The 16850-nt window shown below is 37.9% G+C and overlaps 1 protein-coding gene across 1 annotated transcript in view; it reads left to right on the top strand.

Moving 5' to 3' along the window:
• PRKX (protein kinase cAMP-dependent X-linked catalytic subunit) overlaps nucleotides 1–5338 on the top strand; it is a 61034-nt gene extending 55696 nt beyond the window's left edge. Inside the window, exons 8-9 of the mRNA XM_054223165.1 lie at nucleotides 858–1006; nucleotides 1514–5338. Of these exons, the coding sequence (XP_054079140.1) occupies nucleotides 858–983 (126 nt within the window). The 3' untranslated portion in view covers nucleotides 984–1006; nucleotides 1514–5338. The remainder of the gene's footprint in view (nucleotides 1–857; nucleotides 1007–1513) is intronic.
• The last annotated feature ends 11512 nt before the right edge of the window (nucleotides 5339–16850 follow it).

The following is a 16850-nucleotide window of genomic DNA, read 5'->3' as shown; positions in this document are numbered from 1 at the left end:
TTTATGTCCTAGCCTGGGGCTGGAAGGGCAAAGTAATCTCGATGGTAGATAGAAGACAAGTCAAAAACAACAGGTACTGTGAAGCTGGTGGGGCAATACTAGAAATCCAAAGGATTCTCTGAGGAAAGAAATAAGAAACAGTATTTCTCTTCGCACCTCCAAGTTTCCTTAAAAAGATCAATTTGAATTAAGATGTTTTTACAGACATCCTTGTGAAATGCGTTTTTACAGTGCAGCAATTTCTTTACCTGCTTGAATTTATTGCGAGGCTAGGAAAAAACATAGTAGGTAGCGTGAAGCATACACAAGTTAGTCATTTCAGTCTCCGTAAAAGCAATCAATCAATCTATTTGAAAGCAATGAAGAGAAGAGGAGGCTTTTTTTCCTTCAGTTAGAAAGCAGTTACCCACACTGCTATCAAGACTCTCTGTTGAAAGGAACCTAATGTGATTACACTCCTTTTTGCTCGTAGGCCACAGGAGAGGGGAAGAGGGAGGAAGGAGAGTGGCAGATTGTGCTGTAATGGCTGCCTTGGAGCTTAGTTGTGGTAATCTTTTGCAATAGTTACTTTGGCTCTGCAAAGCAGCTAGAACATGAGTGCTAAATAAAATAGGTACCTGTATTGTGTCTTTTAACAGCAATATTTAGCTGCAATATAGAAAAAGTGTTGGAACACGTCTGTGTTGCTGCAAACTTCTTTCTCTCATGCCATTCATTATTAGTGAAAAAGGTGAACTTTTATAAATATGTACCCCTTTTGTTTAATCAGTCTTTTACAAAATGTCTGCTTTAATATGATGGAGAGGAGCTCATTGAGGAAACTGTACTAACATTTTCATTGTGCTTGTTCTGACTAGCCTCCCATAGTACCGAAAGTATCCAATGATGGGGATACTTCCAATTTTGAAGCTTATCCTGAAGATGACTGGAACAAGACACCTCCAGTACCCCCTAAAGATCTCGAAATTTTCAAGAACTTCTGAATGCAACATCTACACTGGAGAAGGTATGTCCAAAGGTCAGGAGTCCTCTTCAAAACATTGCAGGTCTGGTAGTGACAGACATATGCAGAAATTACATCTTCTGATTCATAACAGTGATTAATGCTTCCTTACAGCTTGTAAAACCAACATGAGTCACAGTAATAGTATAAAGCAAACTGTTGAAATAAAATATTGTAAAGCTGGCTTATGGAATGACAAAGGTAATTTATCTCACAAGTTTTGGTGTTCTACAGTAATGAAGAGTTATTTGCGTACTTTAAGTCCTTCTGTCCTTAAAACTTTTAAAATAGTGTGTTAAAAGCAGATACCTAGATTGATTTGACAGATGAGGAAATGTGATGGCAAGATTTTTATATTAAGAATGAAGACTTTAGTTAGAGGAATGACATTGTCCAATTAATTCTGTCCTCTGGATTCTGTCTTAAAACTGTGATAGCTTGATACTTGTCATTCAATTCACATGCTCCACATTGTATTTTGTGTTCCTTTTTCATTATTTTTTGTCTTAGAAACTGGAAAGAAATTGAAGTGCTAAGTGCAAGTCTGAAGAAAAATGGAGTTCATACGTAAATGAAGACTTTCTTTGTGGATAAGAATGATACTGCATTCAGATATGTGTATTAGTATATAGTAAATATCTCAAGAGTTGGAGGCAGGCAAAAACAATTTTTTGCTGTAAACATTTGACATTAGTAAATTGTAATATTGATAGTCTACTCTGAAGTAGGCTCACTAAAATGGTATATTTTAGGATTATTTTTTTTTAACTTATGGTTTAGTTAAGTTTCCTGCTATTCCCAGATCCTTTTTGCATAGTTAACTCATAGACTTAATTTTATAAGTTTATACTAAACTTGTGTAATTAAAAGCACAAATTAGTATATATGTATATAATGAATACAATACAACTAAAGCACAGGAGCTGTGCAAAGATGTAAATTTTTGTACTTTGCAGAGTCTATGATTTTTATTTTTCAAATAATGTTTTTCAAGAAGTTCTCTAGGAATAAAAATCTTAAAAGGATAAATGAGTTTTTCATCATCTTATATACATTTTATAATTCTTTGTAAAAAATAAAAATAATTAAGTTTTAAAAAAGATTTGTACCTAAAATTTCCAATGCCTCACACTTGCAACCATAGTACTTGAAAGCAGAAAGACAAGGGCATGTTTTATTGTTGATTAAGATGCATCTTAATGGCTAATTTATGAAGTTCTGTTACAGTGATGTCTCTTTACAAACCAGGATATTGAGTGATTATACACTGTCTGAAAAGAGTTTCCTCACACGAAGACTCTCTGTTAACATGCAATTCAGTGCATACCGATAAAAGGGCTCTAGCTGGCTCTTAACAAGAGTTGTTCTCTCAAGCTTGTTGTCTTCTCCAAATGGAAAGCACGAGCCATAACAGACTTTTTTCATTATTGAAATAGTTGTTGTTGAATGCTTGGCACTTCAGAATATCAGAGGGAAGACTGAATATATATGAGAGCTTGATTTTTCTGCTCCTGCTTTTGGAAATGTCCTAAAGTCTCTGCTGCCAGGAATTCCATATGTACAGAGTTCAGATCTTGGATGTAAGGAGTCTCTTTTTTCATCCTGTGCTAACATCTTTCTAGCAGCTTGAGTACACTGTGTTTAGGAAGTATTTGCAGTACTGCTTCATTTTAAGTAGCACCACATATCAGTTTGTGCGTATGTATGTATCTATGTATGTGAATACACATAAACATGAAGATAGATTGTATACAAGTCAGGATCTTTTTTTAGGGTTTTTTCATGTTACATATTGTGATGCTTGTGTTAACATAGCGGAATTGATTTTGAAGTTGCTTTGATTTCAAAAAGTAATTACATTCTTTCAGATGGTGTGGGTTTAGATAACATTTAGTGAAATAATCATATTTAGATCAAAAATATTTTTTTTTGAAAGCACATCAGCTCACTGGAGTTCCACTACTATGACTGTTGGCTGTACGTAAAGCTGTTGAAGTAGAGCATAGACAGTTTCTCCCACAAACTGCTGTCCGCATTTTTGATTGAAAATGCCATAAGAAATGTAGGCCAAAGATTCGTGTTTCTGAACTAATTCCTGAATGCTTATGAATTAGACATTCTACTAATCGCTAATGAAATTACCACGCTTAGAATTTTACGACACATCTGCAGCTGGAGTCTCCTTGTGGAAAAGTGACCTCCATTTTCTTTTTTTTAGCTCTAAACAGTTATAGAAGTGCTTTTGTGAATTTGCAATTTCTAGTGTATTGGATCTATTTCTTCATAAAGTCTAACTTTAAGAGATTGCATAACTCTTTGCAAAAATGCACAATGTGAAACAAAATCAGGATACCTCAAAGTGGTAATTCTGGATTATCACAAAGTTTTCTTGATGTTACACAAGTGTCACAAGCTGATGGCCCCAGCTGCCACTCAGTAAATACTGTGTAGGAATGTATAATGAGATACAGGAAAATCCATAGAAAATTATCATTTTAACCTGGTAAAAATACCTTATTCTCTTGAAAAAATGAATCTTGTCCACTGTATTTGTATCTGTGGAATTAGTTATTCCAAATCAATCAGAAAAGCTGAAGCACATAAAACACAAATTACTTTAAGGGGAGCAAGCGCAGTTCAGGTTTGTTTTGTTGTTTTGTTTTTTTAATGTGTGAGCTTACAGTATTTTATGGAATCTGAGTACTACAAAACCAGTTTTTTATTTAAAAATGTACATACTGCAACAAGCAAGTGTGCTAAATAGATTATGTTTTTTCAAATTTAAAAACTGCACTGTGTTTAAGTCTTCAAAGCGGAGGAAATGAAGTTGAATTTGACTAATGTGCCACATTGGTGGTTAGAAGTTTTGAATGCTTGAACAACAGGAGATTGTGGATTATCTTTCTATGAATCTTATCCATTGCTGGCAGTGGATGCACTGACACTCATTATGATAAGAGACTGAAGAAATGAATACAATCTTATTAATAATGCTAATCCATTGATTTTACATTGTTTCCAGAGCCATGTGTACATATGCCTAACTACTGACCTCGTCAACATGCTTTCTAGTACAAAACTGCTTTCATTTTTTTTAAATTTAAAATCCTTAACTAAAAAAAAACACCAAAACATTTTTGAAGATTTATTTTAAGTGATCAGTTGTTTTCTCTACAGTCTTGAACTTAATGAGCTGTTATTACCTTCCCATTTTATTTATTTGCACAAGTGAGTCTGTTTTGTTTTAAGTCTTTGCTGGGACTTCATGGCCCACTGACATAGTTCTCTATCTGAGTGCTTATGCAGAAGTCCCCGCGTACACACTGCACTAAGAACTCTGGATTTATGTTTTTTTTAAGCAGACTAGAACACTTTCTTATTGGTATTCTCTGAAGTTCATTTTATTACGTTTGCTTCAGTTAACATGTTTTTTTGCGCATAGACTGTTGCATAAGGAGTGTTTTCTTGCAAGAGCCCATAGGCCTTTGGTATTCTGCTTCGGTGAACAAGAATGTTAAACATTAAAAAACAGCCTTTATTTTTGAGTTTTATATATATATATATTTTTAATTGCCCAACTTGAGGTTTTAAGTGAGAAACGTGCATTGTAAACTCAATTGCCTTGTAACCAAATGATATAAATGCTTCATGATTTCAATGGAGAACATGCTGTAGATTTTCCTGTAAATTAGCTTGATCAATGAATATGTGTGCTACTGAGCTTTAACTAATGTGATCTTCCACTGTAGAAAGTCATTGTTAATGGATCAAATATAGGTACTAAACTATGTTTAAATGGATGAACAGGGATTTTGCAGTTTTGAAAGCAATTAAGATATGGCTGTTTCTCAGCCCATCTGCTTGCCATTCAGAAGAGTTGTGATGCAGTGCTTCCTATGCTATAGAATTATTTTTCAGCTTTCAATGACTGTAGCATGATTCCTTTTTGTACTGTACTGTGTACAGACTTTCCATGTTTTGCACTTTTCTATGGCAAACCTTGACTGCTTTATAAATACTCTGTTGTGTAGTAAGTAGTGGTAGTGGTAGCAGGCGTTTGTGTACTGCCTAATCAGTTTGAACTGCTAGACTTGCGAGGTTAACTTGGTCTAACGTTGTATGTTGCTGGTTGCTTGTTGTAGCTCACATGTATAAGTACTGTTCAAAGTTACAAAGTCAGCCCTCATTGCACAATGAAAATCACTGTGATCTGTACATAAACCCTAGTAAAATTTTATTGCTGTTTAATTTATGTAATATCTGTCAAATCTGGATTCATTTAATAAACCTTTATATCTTTTTAAATGTTTAAACCTGGTTTGCTTCCATTTATGTTGGGAGGAGGTAGAGGTTCTTCATCCAAAAAAAATGATGAAGGGGAGAGGAGCAGAAAAACAACTGTTCCTTTAGGAGTTAGGTCTTTCCAGAGCAAGACACAAGTGGTGGAACGTACTTCAGTTGGCATGGAAGAAGCACCAAAAAGTATATTTTCAAATTCATTTCAGGTACTGCGCCGATAATGAAAAGTGTTAACTCAGACTTCTTATTAAACTTTGATTAGATGACCCTAATTGCTTCAACATTTTCACAACTTAATGACCTGAATGCTGTCTGGAACACTCATTTCAATGTTTCTTTAAGCATCAAAAAATATTCTTGTGATGTCAGGCACACCTAACTAGACCTTTATTTGATCTTCTGTCAGGAACTTCAAAAGTCCGTTTTTAAGAAAATCCGTTTCGCTGTTAGTGTTAAATTACTTCTCCTAGGTCAATTGTATTTTATTTCTTATCCACTAGATAGCTTAATCTTGCAGAGATAATTATGTAGCCATAGAACTAACTTTGTACGAGTTAAGGGTTGTTTTTTTAAAACAGAACTTCATGCTTGCTTTCTGCCTGGCTTAATTTTAAATTTTGTGCATTGACATTTTTCTCTTGTAAACCACTATGTCATATGCTTCAAGAAACTGCTAATGGAAAGTGAAGGAACACTGCAATGAGCCCTGGCAAGCTTTTAGTCATGTCTTTGACATGAATCAAAAGAGCTGCTCTGTTAAAATATACCAAACTTTTGAATGTTAGCAAGTGTCCAGGGTGTTTATAAGGAATTTGGTTTGGCATCTTGTTCTCACTCCAGCCTTTTGCCATGTGGTAGAGTTTTTGTTCATTTGTTCTAACCTCAGTATTATATCTTTTTTGACCGCACTTGTGACTCTGGATCTTACCCAACAAAGGCCATTTTAAACATGTTTTTTCTCTCCTGCAGGACAGGTAATTGTTGCTGGTGTATAACTTTGTCTGGACCATACTCACATGGCTTTCCTCACTATTCCCAAATCCGTCTCACTTCCATGGTTCATTAGCCCTTTCTACTGCAAAACACTGTTAAAACAGCATTTGGCAAGAACCCACCCTTCTGTGACCCTACTGTTAACTGGTAACAATATGGCACTATAAGAAATGGTTGAAAGCAACTGGCACTGCTGCAACTCTGAATCTTGCCCGGTACTTTGTGAATTGTTGTATAATTCACATATTGAGCTCTCCCTTGTGTGAACTCCTGCTAGCCACTACAATCTCAGCTTCAGAATTTAGGGAGCTCTTCACAGGGATAGTAAAGGCTCTTCTGCTGTCCCAGAGGAAGAGTCTGGCTTTCCTTGCTCTCTTCTGCTCCTCCTTTCCGTCTACCCTTCAAAAAAACGCCACACGTGAATGTATGTCAAGCTTCCTATTTATCCGTGAAACCAGGAATATTGTAAAATTTTACCAAGCTGAATTGTAAGAATTTATTTCAGTGTATCCAAATATTTTTCTAGTCTTGTGCAGGGATATTCCAAAGTGTGACAACAGAAAATGTCGGCAGTAAGTAGGGCTATATTATATCCACTTTGACTTATGGTACAGTTTTATCTGATTTGCTGTATTTGTTTCAGTGCCAATAAGAATGAGTTGTTGGGGCAGGTGGGAGCCAGGTATCTCTTACTGCATCTGTAATTTAGGACACAGGCCACTGAAGACTCTGAGGGAAATCCTGAAACTGGTATGTAACGTGAAGCACAAAAATGCAGGCCTGTCTTACTTCTGGTATGTGAACCTCTAAGGTGCTGTGCAGGTGCTGTCCACTGCACTGATTTACTTAATTTATCAGAGTATATCACAGATACCTTGAAAAGTGGAGTCTGTTCCGGTTTAAAGAACTAACCAACTTGAGATTTGTGCTTTTTTATTTGTTTCGTTTCCAGCATATTGTCCATATGCTAGACTATGGCAATAAAGAGGGGAAATGGAAGAGAGAAAAATATTTTGTGAAACCAGATAAGCTTGAATTGGACATTAATCCAAGAAATAACTTAGTATGCCTGAACACTACATACTTGTACATGTACTTGCCCTATCAGTAAAGGTTGTAGAGAAAATTGTGCCTGTTCTAGCTTTATGCTGGCTGCTAAGCTATAAACTTGCTGCTCTCCTCAACGCTGTATAAAGAGAGAGAGCTCTAGGAGCCAGAGTTTATTTCATCTTTAGTCACTAGTTAGTCTAGTTTAGAAAATCCTTGAGACTAAAACCCCTTGGTTGGAGAAGGAAAAAAGTGCTTTACAGTCATCATCCTCTTACTTTTCTGTTCTGCGGAGGAGGTGATTGTGCTTTGAATCGCGCCACTGTTGTAAAAGGCATGAAGAAAGCAGCAGCTCGCTCCAGCATGCCGTGTCTCAGGCTCCCTTCGGAGCCTAAACTTAAGTCTTCTCACACTGAATGACCAAGTCTCTTCTTCTTTCAGCAGCTTTGTGAGAGTGTAACTGAGCGGCTTAGCAAATATTAATACTAAGCCTTAGAAAAACTCTGAGCTTTTCAATGGCAGTTTTCTTTAAGTCCACATTTCTTCAGAAGTTAAGTGTTAGGCAGCTCAATTTTTGACTTAGGATACAAAAATGAAAGATTCTCAGCTGTTTGGTGCTTCTGAAGTTTGCTGAACAAATATCTTAAATACAGAGTGTTTCAAATTGTGTGTGTAATATCTAGTACTTTCTCTGACCTGATTTTAATTTCTCAATTAAAAAGAAATTTTAATTTAATTTAGGACCCTCTTCTAATCAAGGTGCTTGTAAAAATATTTAACTGAAGCAGGGCTGCTAGACTGTGTTAGTATAGTAGAACCTTCACAAGTGGGATGTCTTTGATTCCTACTGATAAACGGTTTCCTTCAAGGCATGCTGACTAAACTACTCAACATTCTGTTCTTAGTTTTTGGTTAAGCTTTTACCCATTCTAGTAACACATTTTGCCAAATATAAGCACAAGTAAGTAAATAGAAGTAGGTACATTATTTCGTCTTTGTGTTAATAAAATTGATCTGGGAGTAAGTACGTGAACGCATTATTGAGGAACAGCAAAGTTTGTTCCAGATGAATATGTTCATGGTTTGATTGTATTCAGATTTAGGATTTTTCTTACTGGCCTCTGGCTTAAAGCAGCACTGCAGTCCTGTGCCATGGCGTTTGCTTCCTCCTGCCAGTCTGCCATCATCCATGTAGCAGCAATAAAGTCAGCCCATTAAAACAACTGATCTATGAGAAATGTTTCCCTGCTGTGAACTGAACTTTGGATCAAAAGCACTACTTCTGCTCAGTTGATCTGAACAGGAATTTCCAATAACTGAGAGTAGCTGAAGTCCTCCTGTTCCCTCTGCAGGTATTTGCCACCAGGGAGCAAGACTATTGCAATATGCTGTAAAGTAACACAAAATTGAAACAGCGCATTTTGAACCCATTTTAAAATCTTTATGTAAAGCTCCTGTGTCTGATGTAATCCCCAGCAAAAGCTTGGTGATGCAAGAAGAAAAGCGTGGTGGTGGATTGTTTAAGTAAGTGTTGTTAGAGACTGAGGCTCTTCTTTCATTTTGTCTGGCCATTGAGGAAAGGGTGAGGTTTTCTGGGGTGGTTGTCTTTTTTTTTGTATTTTTTTTTTTTCCCCTAGGCTGGCCATCAGTACATGAGCGGCCCTTACTCTTCAGTCAGGTTTCCTTGTTGACCCTGGGTTTTGAGATAATGAATTTTTGGATTGTGAAAATGTCTGTAAAGTCTGTTTCGAGATTCTGTAGATTCTGCCAGTAACTAACTATTTTAAATTCTATTTATACAACTGATGATTATTTACATGCAAAATATGAGGGGTTTGAAATCAATACATTAATTTGTTTAAAATTTTAATACTTCAATACACTGACATGGCAGTCAAATAAAGAAAATCTGTGAATTCAATTTAAGAACAAGATATTTAAAATACCAAAGGTTTTGATGTAAAGTATTTTAAGATTGGAAGTAGAGTAACATTGTCTGAATAAACAGGTATCAGGAAGGTGGGCTGATTTCAATTCTTCAGCTGGGGATTAAAACTGGAAGCTATTGACTGAGGACTCAAAAGAGGAGGTTAGCACCCATTCCTCTCTTCCACCCACGTGTCAAAACTTATGTAGTAGAAAAAAATGTAGTTATGGCACCAGCTAATGTCTAAGAGTGAAGCTGAGATATCTACAGGGCATTTCTCAAAATTGCAATCCAGGTCATGGTGAATGCTCCACAGCTTGTCCTCTGTTTTGTATTAGATTTTGCTAGGGTGCTTTCATTAAAAAAATTCTGAGATACATTGGGGGTCACTTATCTCCTGAAAACAAATTGTTGGTTATTGCCCTTCATTGATACTCTAAATTACTTTAGTGTAAGTCTCCGATAGAGGTGCAAAACCTGGCTTATTACCCTGAAAAGCAGTGTTTACCTATAAGGAAAAAGAGCAGTTGAGTTAATAGTGGTAACTGTACCTTTTTTTTATTATTATTAATATTCAAAATGAGTAGGTATCTGCATGAAACATTAAATGGCTTGAAGTTCAGCATGTGACGTTGCATTTTTAAAGCAAAGGATGCATTACAGCTTTCAAACATGGGGCTTTTTCACTCCATTTGTTCCTGTATGTGTGTTAAGCAAGGAAAATGTCAAAGGAAGAGTGAAGTTGCCAATACAAGCAAGTTTTCAGCTTCTGAGTTTTCTGCAGAGTGGATAGATAAAATATTTACCAGCAGATGGGTTTCATGGAGTAAAATAGCCTCACAGTAGTGATAACCTGTCAGCCTAGGAAACAAACTTTCAGTAGGCTTGTGCTGATAGGCAAGAGTTACAAAAGATTTTTCAAATTTCCAAGTATAAAGTAAGAAGCTTCAGTGATCAAACAGTGGAGTGATGATTTTTGTCACTGTCATTCAAAAATAAAAACAGACTTCCTTATCGTGCCAGGGCCAAAATCATGAACAGTACAGAAACATATCGCCCTTATTTAACTTTGTTATGAGACTCTGTGTTCTGCGTTTTTTTTTTTTAGATTTTGAACCATCAACAATAATTGTAATTAAATACAATAAAAATGCAAATGAGAAATTTACCTTGTAATATCTTTAAGCTTCTACTGTATTCTGTACACTGAATGGAGGAGATTTCATCCTACTTAAAATAATTCAGTCCATAACTTTTTTCTCTCTAAATCTCTTTGGTTGATCTTAGATTGGCATAGCTTCAAGCAGCTAAAAAGAGAAAAGCTGCAAGAAGATTACAGAAACAGTCAATGACTTTTAGAACATACGTTGTCCAAAAGTGTGTGTGAGGGGGGTTTCGCTGCATAGGGCCATAGCATATGATGTATCGGAAGGAAAAATACAAGCCACCTTGAAAATCAGGTTTGAGTTACAGTTTGGTTTCATATATTGCCAAAAAGTTGTTGCATTTAATGGCTTCTTCCAGCTAGATCCCTTTGAAAAAAACCTTAGCTGTATTTTCCTGAATTGTTGTGGAAGTGCTTGCTTCATGTTCAAGCTTGTTTCCCCGTTGCCCTGAGGGTGACATTCAGTGGAGTTCACTTCTGTTTATTCTGTTGAAAAAAATCTCTGATCTTGTTTCTTCTCAAGGTGTTATGGGAGATAACAGCAATAAATTACACGTTGAAACAATGCCTTATTGTGAGTCACATGAAAGACTATGAATGAGAAGACGACAAACAAAAGACAGAGAAAAAGACCTATCATGCTAGTCTTTAAAAGGATTTCCAGTAACGCGATTAAGTTAAAACTCTTTAAAACAAGCAATTTCTCCTATTAATGTCACATATTTCATCTACCAATCATCTGTCTAATTTGCACATTTTGAATAGGGGGAAGTCAATTAGTGGGTGTAAGTGATTGGCTGGAAAAAGAGGGTCTCTGGGTAAGGGAATAAGAGAAAAAAGTTATTTTGTGCAAATTTCTCTAATAGAAACTGCGTAACAAATATTCACCTGTGGCAAAAAAGGGGAAAAAAAATATATCTGCGTTGCATTTGTTTCCTGATACCACCATAGCACATTTAGGCAGTGTTCCTTTCTTTGGTTGGGGTTTTGATTTTTTCAAATTGGAAAAGGGACTATGTGAAATAAAAATCTTCAACGCCTATTTTCTTTGATACTATATCCTCTTACTTTGAAAAGAATAAAACCAAAACCAACTAAAAAAATTCCACCACCCATGAAGTAGTTGATTTAAGGCAGATGCAGCTTCTAGGGGGGGAGAGAGTACTTGAAACTGAAGAATAGCAACATCTCAGGAATGGGAGAGAAAGTGTTATTTCCATGGTTTTGAAAGTTTTCTATCTGAATCTCATACTTGATCCCTTATGTTACACCAGAGGGGCTCATGACTTCAAAGATCAAATTGGGTAAATTAATTTGGAGGGTGGGAAGGAAGTACTTAGGAAAAGTTTTGATTTTCACTTGATCATTTCACAGAATGACAGGACGGTTGAGGTGTGAAGGGACCTCTGGAGGTCATCTGCTCCACCCCCACTGCTAACAGAGGGCCACTTAGAGCCAAAACAATAAAAGCATATTTTGCATTAATCCCAAATTACATTTTTGGAACTGTCCTCAAAAGTTAAGAAAATACAATATACAATGCTCAATTTTTTTTCTATTTCACTAAAAAAAAATAGATTTTCTTAGATTAATTTTTTTTCCACTTTAAAGTTTTCCAAACAGCCACCAAACTTAAATTCCTTGTTCTCACAACTTGAACTTCAGCAGCATGGAAATAACGAGCTAAGGAATTTGTTCAGTTCCTTGTCTTCTCAAATGCTGCAAAAGGACTATTTAACCTCTGTGGACTTAATGGAGGTCTGAAGTCATGAAATGGACTATGCATTGGTGTCAACTGCTGGACACTGGTTGCTCATGACAAGCAAGTTCTGTTTGAAGGTGGTGCTGATTTGCTGTCTCTGTGGTCAGCTTTGGATCTTCATTTGGAAGAAAACTGATTTTGTATATCAACGAGCTCATGGCAGAAAGAATGTTACCTCCTTCACTTCCACACGTAAAAAATGTTTCCAGCAGTTCATAAACTTTTTTACCCAAGAGGTGAATGCCATGCCATTCAACCTCTTTCCTCTCAAGTCTAGAAAGCTGGTGTGACCTTTCTCTGGCTTGTGTAGGGCGGCTGAAATCAGCTTAGAACCCAGGTCTTTGCAAACTGAGGGACGGAAGACTGTTGTGCTCACATGTTGCTGGATGCTGCTCAAAATATGCCTCTGTCAGATAAAGAAGTTTCACCAGAAACGTATTTCCAATTCTTTCCATGGTGATGCGACAAGCTGGCAAAAAATGAAGTCTTGTAACATTGTGCTTGCATTTCCACCAGACATGGTTGTCTGGATGATTCATGAACGCTGAGGAGCTCCCGTACAGCGAGCTGGAATGTGGAAAGAGAATGCGTCACCACAAAAAAGCCCTTCCAGGAACCATGAACCCAAGTATGATCGCGTTCGACTTGCCAGCCAATTCTTTCATCACAGGCAGACAGGAATGGAGCACAGTGAGACCTCTCGGAAAAGAAGATGTTACCTCGGGTAGGAAAGGCATTCAAGGCAAAGGCTGGAGCAGCTTCATGTCTGTTCCTTGGGTTGGGTGACAGACAGTTGTGCAGTACGTCTAAAGACATGGACCTGTCCGCACCCAACTCTGTTCAGGGACCCCAAATGTATGACTACCATATTGCTCATGCAGGGCTCCTCATGTCAACAAAATTCCCTCTAATCATAGAATCATAGAATATCTCAAGTTGGAAGGGACCCATAAGGATCGTATTTTGGCTTTCTACAGAGAGTACATCTCCTTCCTCCTCCACTGAAAACTGTGCCATGGGAATTGGACTGGAATATGTTTAATTGAAAACAGAGGAAGACTGATGGCATTTCCAAGTAATGCCTTTCTTGTGATACACTCCTCGTTTACTTGGCAATCAGTTTATGTACATACAGTAATAACACCATCTATTTTTTTAATTCCCCTCTTTTGAAATACCATATAATGAAAAAGGAAAAACATTCCAGAAAAAGTCAAGAAGCATTTCACCACTTAACATTAAGTGAACGTGAATTGTTATTGTCCTTTTGGTGACAGGAGGTCAGAGGAAGAGTTGCTCTCTCGAAAAAAAAAATCAATATATGTTAAAGAATAAAATAACCACAGAAGTACTTTTACAGTATACTCCAGAGTCAAAGTATGTATTTTTAAACAATAGTAAATCATTCAATTGTTTCAACCAGGCTTAGTTCCAAACTTCTAAATTTGGAGTTAAAGAATTCATCTTGAGAAGATGTACAGAAAAACAAACCACTCTTCCTCTCATGTTTCCTGTTTGAATTGATGAGAATTCGGGCTCCTGTTTAGTTAACTTGGCAAGCGTTACTCCCCCATGAACTGTCTTTTTAGTCAGGGATCACAGAATGTCCTCTTCTCATATGAAAAGCATGAATTTATAATCCAGGGAGTGTTGTAAAAAAAGTGGTTTTTTTCCTTTAAAAATGAGCCGCAGCACTATTAAAAGTATTTTAATGGCTTTATACTACTGTGTACAGAAGTGATTCCACTTTCAGCTTTCTGTGTTTTGAATACATTATGTATTGCCTTCCAATACTGCTGATCACAATCGTAGAAGTACAATAGATAGCAGTAAGAGCACAGCAAGGCCCGGTGAGGTAACAAGAACATCGACTGTCATGCCCCAAGTGCTCTGATTCCTCCCAATAGTTCTAATTCAAAAAGGGGTGATATAAAGAAATCAGGAGATGGAGACCAAGAACTTAAGTACATGACCAAGGACCTTCAAAATGTCCTTAGATGAAAGGAGATTGCGTGGACCTCTGAAGGGGCTGTGTCTTCTCTCATGTGGGGCATCAAGGATTTCTTTGAGACGTTAAGTGTGGACTTAGAGTATAAGGAGGCTGAAGGGTTTTGAGACTTTGGTCACAAGATTTGTTATTTGTATCTTTACGAGTCTGCCAAACTTCATATTTTATAGTTGAAATACGTATTTTGGGATATTTATGTCTGCAAACAGCAGTGATTCTGAAAGTGACAGCATCATTAGAAGTCAGTACGTGTGGCAGACATTACTCACAAAACATAGTCCATTTAACCGGGAGGCATATAATGGGAGCATTTTCCAAAACAAAGGTCATTTTGTTTTTCATTTGTTTTTTTCTGGTATTTTCTAAGAAGTTCTAACCTAGAGTGGCAATCATAGGTTTGTTCAGGTGAAGACTATGCAGCTGTTAAACTGAGTAATCACTAAAGGCTCCCAATTCAGGTAAGTCAAGGTCATACAAGTAGCTCTGATGCGATTTAAGGTGTCTGTGATGTTGATATGCTCTGTTATCCTTTCGGGTTGCCTTTACTTAGTGAAAAATAGATTTGTCATCACATTAATGGCACCTGTAAACTTGGCTTATACTTGAACATGCTAATTAGACTGGAAAGATTATTTCTGCTGTAATAGTTTAGGAGTTTCAAAGCACTTCACAAAAACAGGATAATAAATTTCTTCCCATGTCTGCAAGTCCATCTCCCTTAAGCCAGTCATAGCGGGTTAATATCATAATGTTTCCATTTTAACTGAATGAAACAATGATTATTAACTTTGAATGTATAAATCAGGCATTTTGAAGGGAAAGAAGTATGGTACTTGGGCTAGCACCAAAGTACTATGAAGAAAGAAAAAGAATCCAAACCTGAACCAAAATTTCTGGTTTTCAGTTTAAACAGTCTCCCAGAGAAGTAGCTGGGAGATAAATTAAGGACAAAGTGATTCATAAGAACGCTTCAACACATGATTTCACAGACAAGAAAAACCTTTATTAACACACCGAAATGTTTTTGTACCCAGGTCCCATACGCGATCATTAAAAAAGTGTGATCCAACAGGCTGGAAATGCGTCATCCTCGTGTACAATGAGAGAGAGCACCATGTTCCAACGGAGAGCTTCGGCAGACCTTTTTTCAGCCTGAGTTTTCCACAATATCCAAGTAGTGGATAAAAATTCCCTGGAAGGCCTGTGGTACGCTGGATTTTTGCACGCCGTCAGACACTGTGCTGAAGGGAGGCTGGCACCCTGAGTCACAAATTTCCACTTGAGTCAAGGCTTGGTACCTTCCAGGCGATTATGCAGCACCTGCCATGAGCGGTCGCTGTAAACGTCCTTCTGGAGTCAAGTTAGTACTTCAAATTCTTTGATAATTTTACCTCTGCATATGTCTGCTGACATTAATGAAGTGGAAGAGGGAGGATGAGGGAGCACTGGGGAGGGTAAAACCCTGCTGGTGGTGGTGGGGCACAGGGAGATGTGACAGCGCGGAGGAGCAGAGGGACAGGGACCTGCCGGCCACCGAGGAGGGGTGGCCTCCACCTCTGGCTCACCGCAGGCAGGTGGCCCGAAAGGGCATTTTGAGTAGGTGCACTTGTAGTGGAGGTGTCGAAGCATTCCCCTGTGCAACGCACAAACCCCGACACCCGCGCTTCTCTCCTGTCTTTCAGCAGGCCGCTTCTGTAACGGTAATGTAAATATGGGAGCCAAAAGAAGGAGTGGTCTTTTTCCATTGTATTTTAGTAAGACGAGAGTCTGTAAGCACAGTCCAAGGGAAAAATAAAAAAGAAAAAAAAAAAAAGAAAAAAGAAAAAAAAAGACTTGTGGGGTAGAAGCCTGTGGTCTGGGGTTTGCAGAGAGATGTTAAATAGCAGCCAGAGAGAGAAAGCAGAGCTCTGACAGCTAGTTGGGGGAAAAGGCGAAGGAGCAACGGGGTAGGAAAGGGAGGCTGTCACAAAGCCAAGATGAACTAAAAAGGAACAAGGCTGAAAGGAGTAAAATGGAGAGATTTCATTTGCCTCTTCTTGGATGAAGAAGCAACCTCCTTATAAAGGAAAAAATATTTTTAACGTGTTTTTAGCATAGAATCATAGAATCGCCTAGGTTGGAAGGGACCTTTCAGATCATCTAGTCCAACCATCAACCTAACTCTGACAAAAGCCATCACTAAAGCATATGTCTAAGCACTACGCCTGCCCATCTTTTAAATACCTCCAGGGATGGTGCCTCAACCACTTCCCTGGGCAGCCTGTTCCAATGCTTAATAACCCTTTCAGTGTAAAATTTTTTCCTAATATCCAATCTAAACATCCCCTGGTGCAAATTGAGGCTGTTTGCTCTTGTCCTATCGCCTGTTACTTGGGAGAAGAGACTGACCCCCACCTCGCTACAACCTCCTTTCAGGTAGTTGTAGAGACCGATAAGCATGTTGCTCCCTAGGAGCAGGCCTGTTCTTAATGGCGTAGGACAGTCCGCCGAGAAATCCCCTTCTCCCAAGGAGAGCAGGGGAGCAAGGACAGACCTGTCTCACCCCCCCACGCTTTGCAGGGGTGTGATCCCCTTCGCTTCAGCAGGCAGGGCTCCCCTTTCTGGTGGCTGCGGCTATCAGGTTAGCAAAGCAAATTGCCCTGCTGG

The sequence above is a fragment of the Rissa tridactyla genome, chromosome 1, assembly GCF_028500815.1.
Source record: "Rissa tridactyla isolate bRisTri1 chromosome 1, bRisTri1.patW.cur.20221130, whole genome shotgun sequence".
In the NCBI taxonomy this organism is placed as follows: Eukaryota; Metazoa; Chordata; class Aves; order Charadriiformes; family Laridae; genus Rissa; species Rissa tridactyla.
This window is presented reverse-complemented; position numbering and strand designations above follow the sequence as displayed.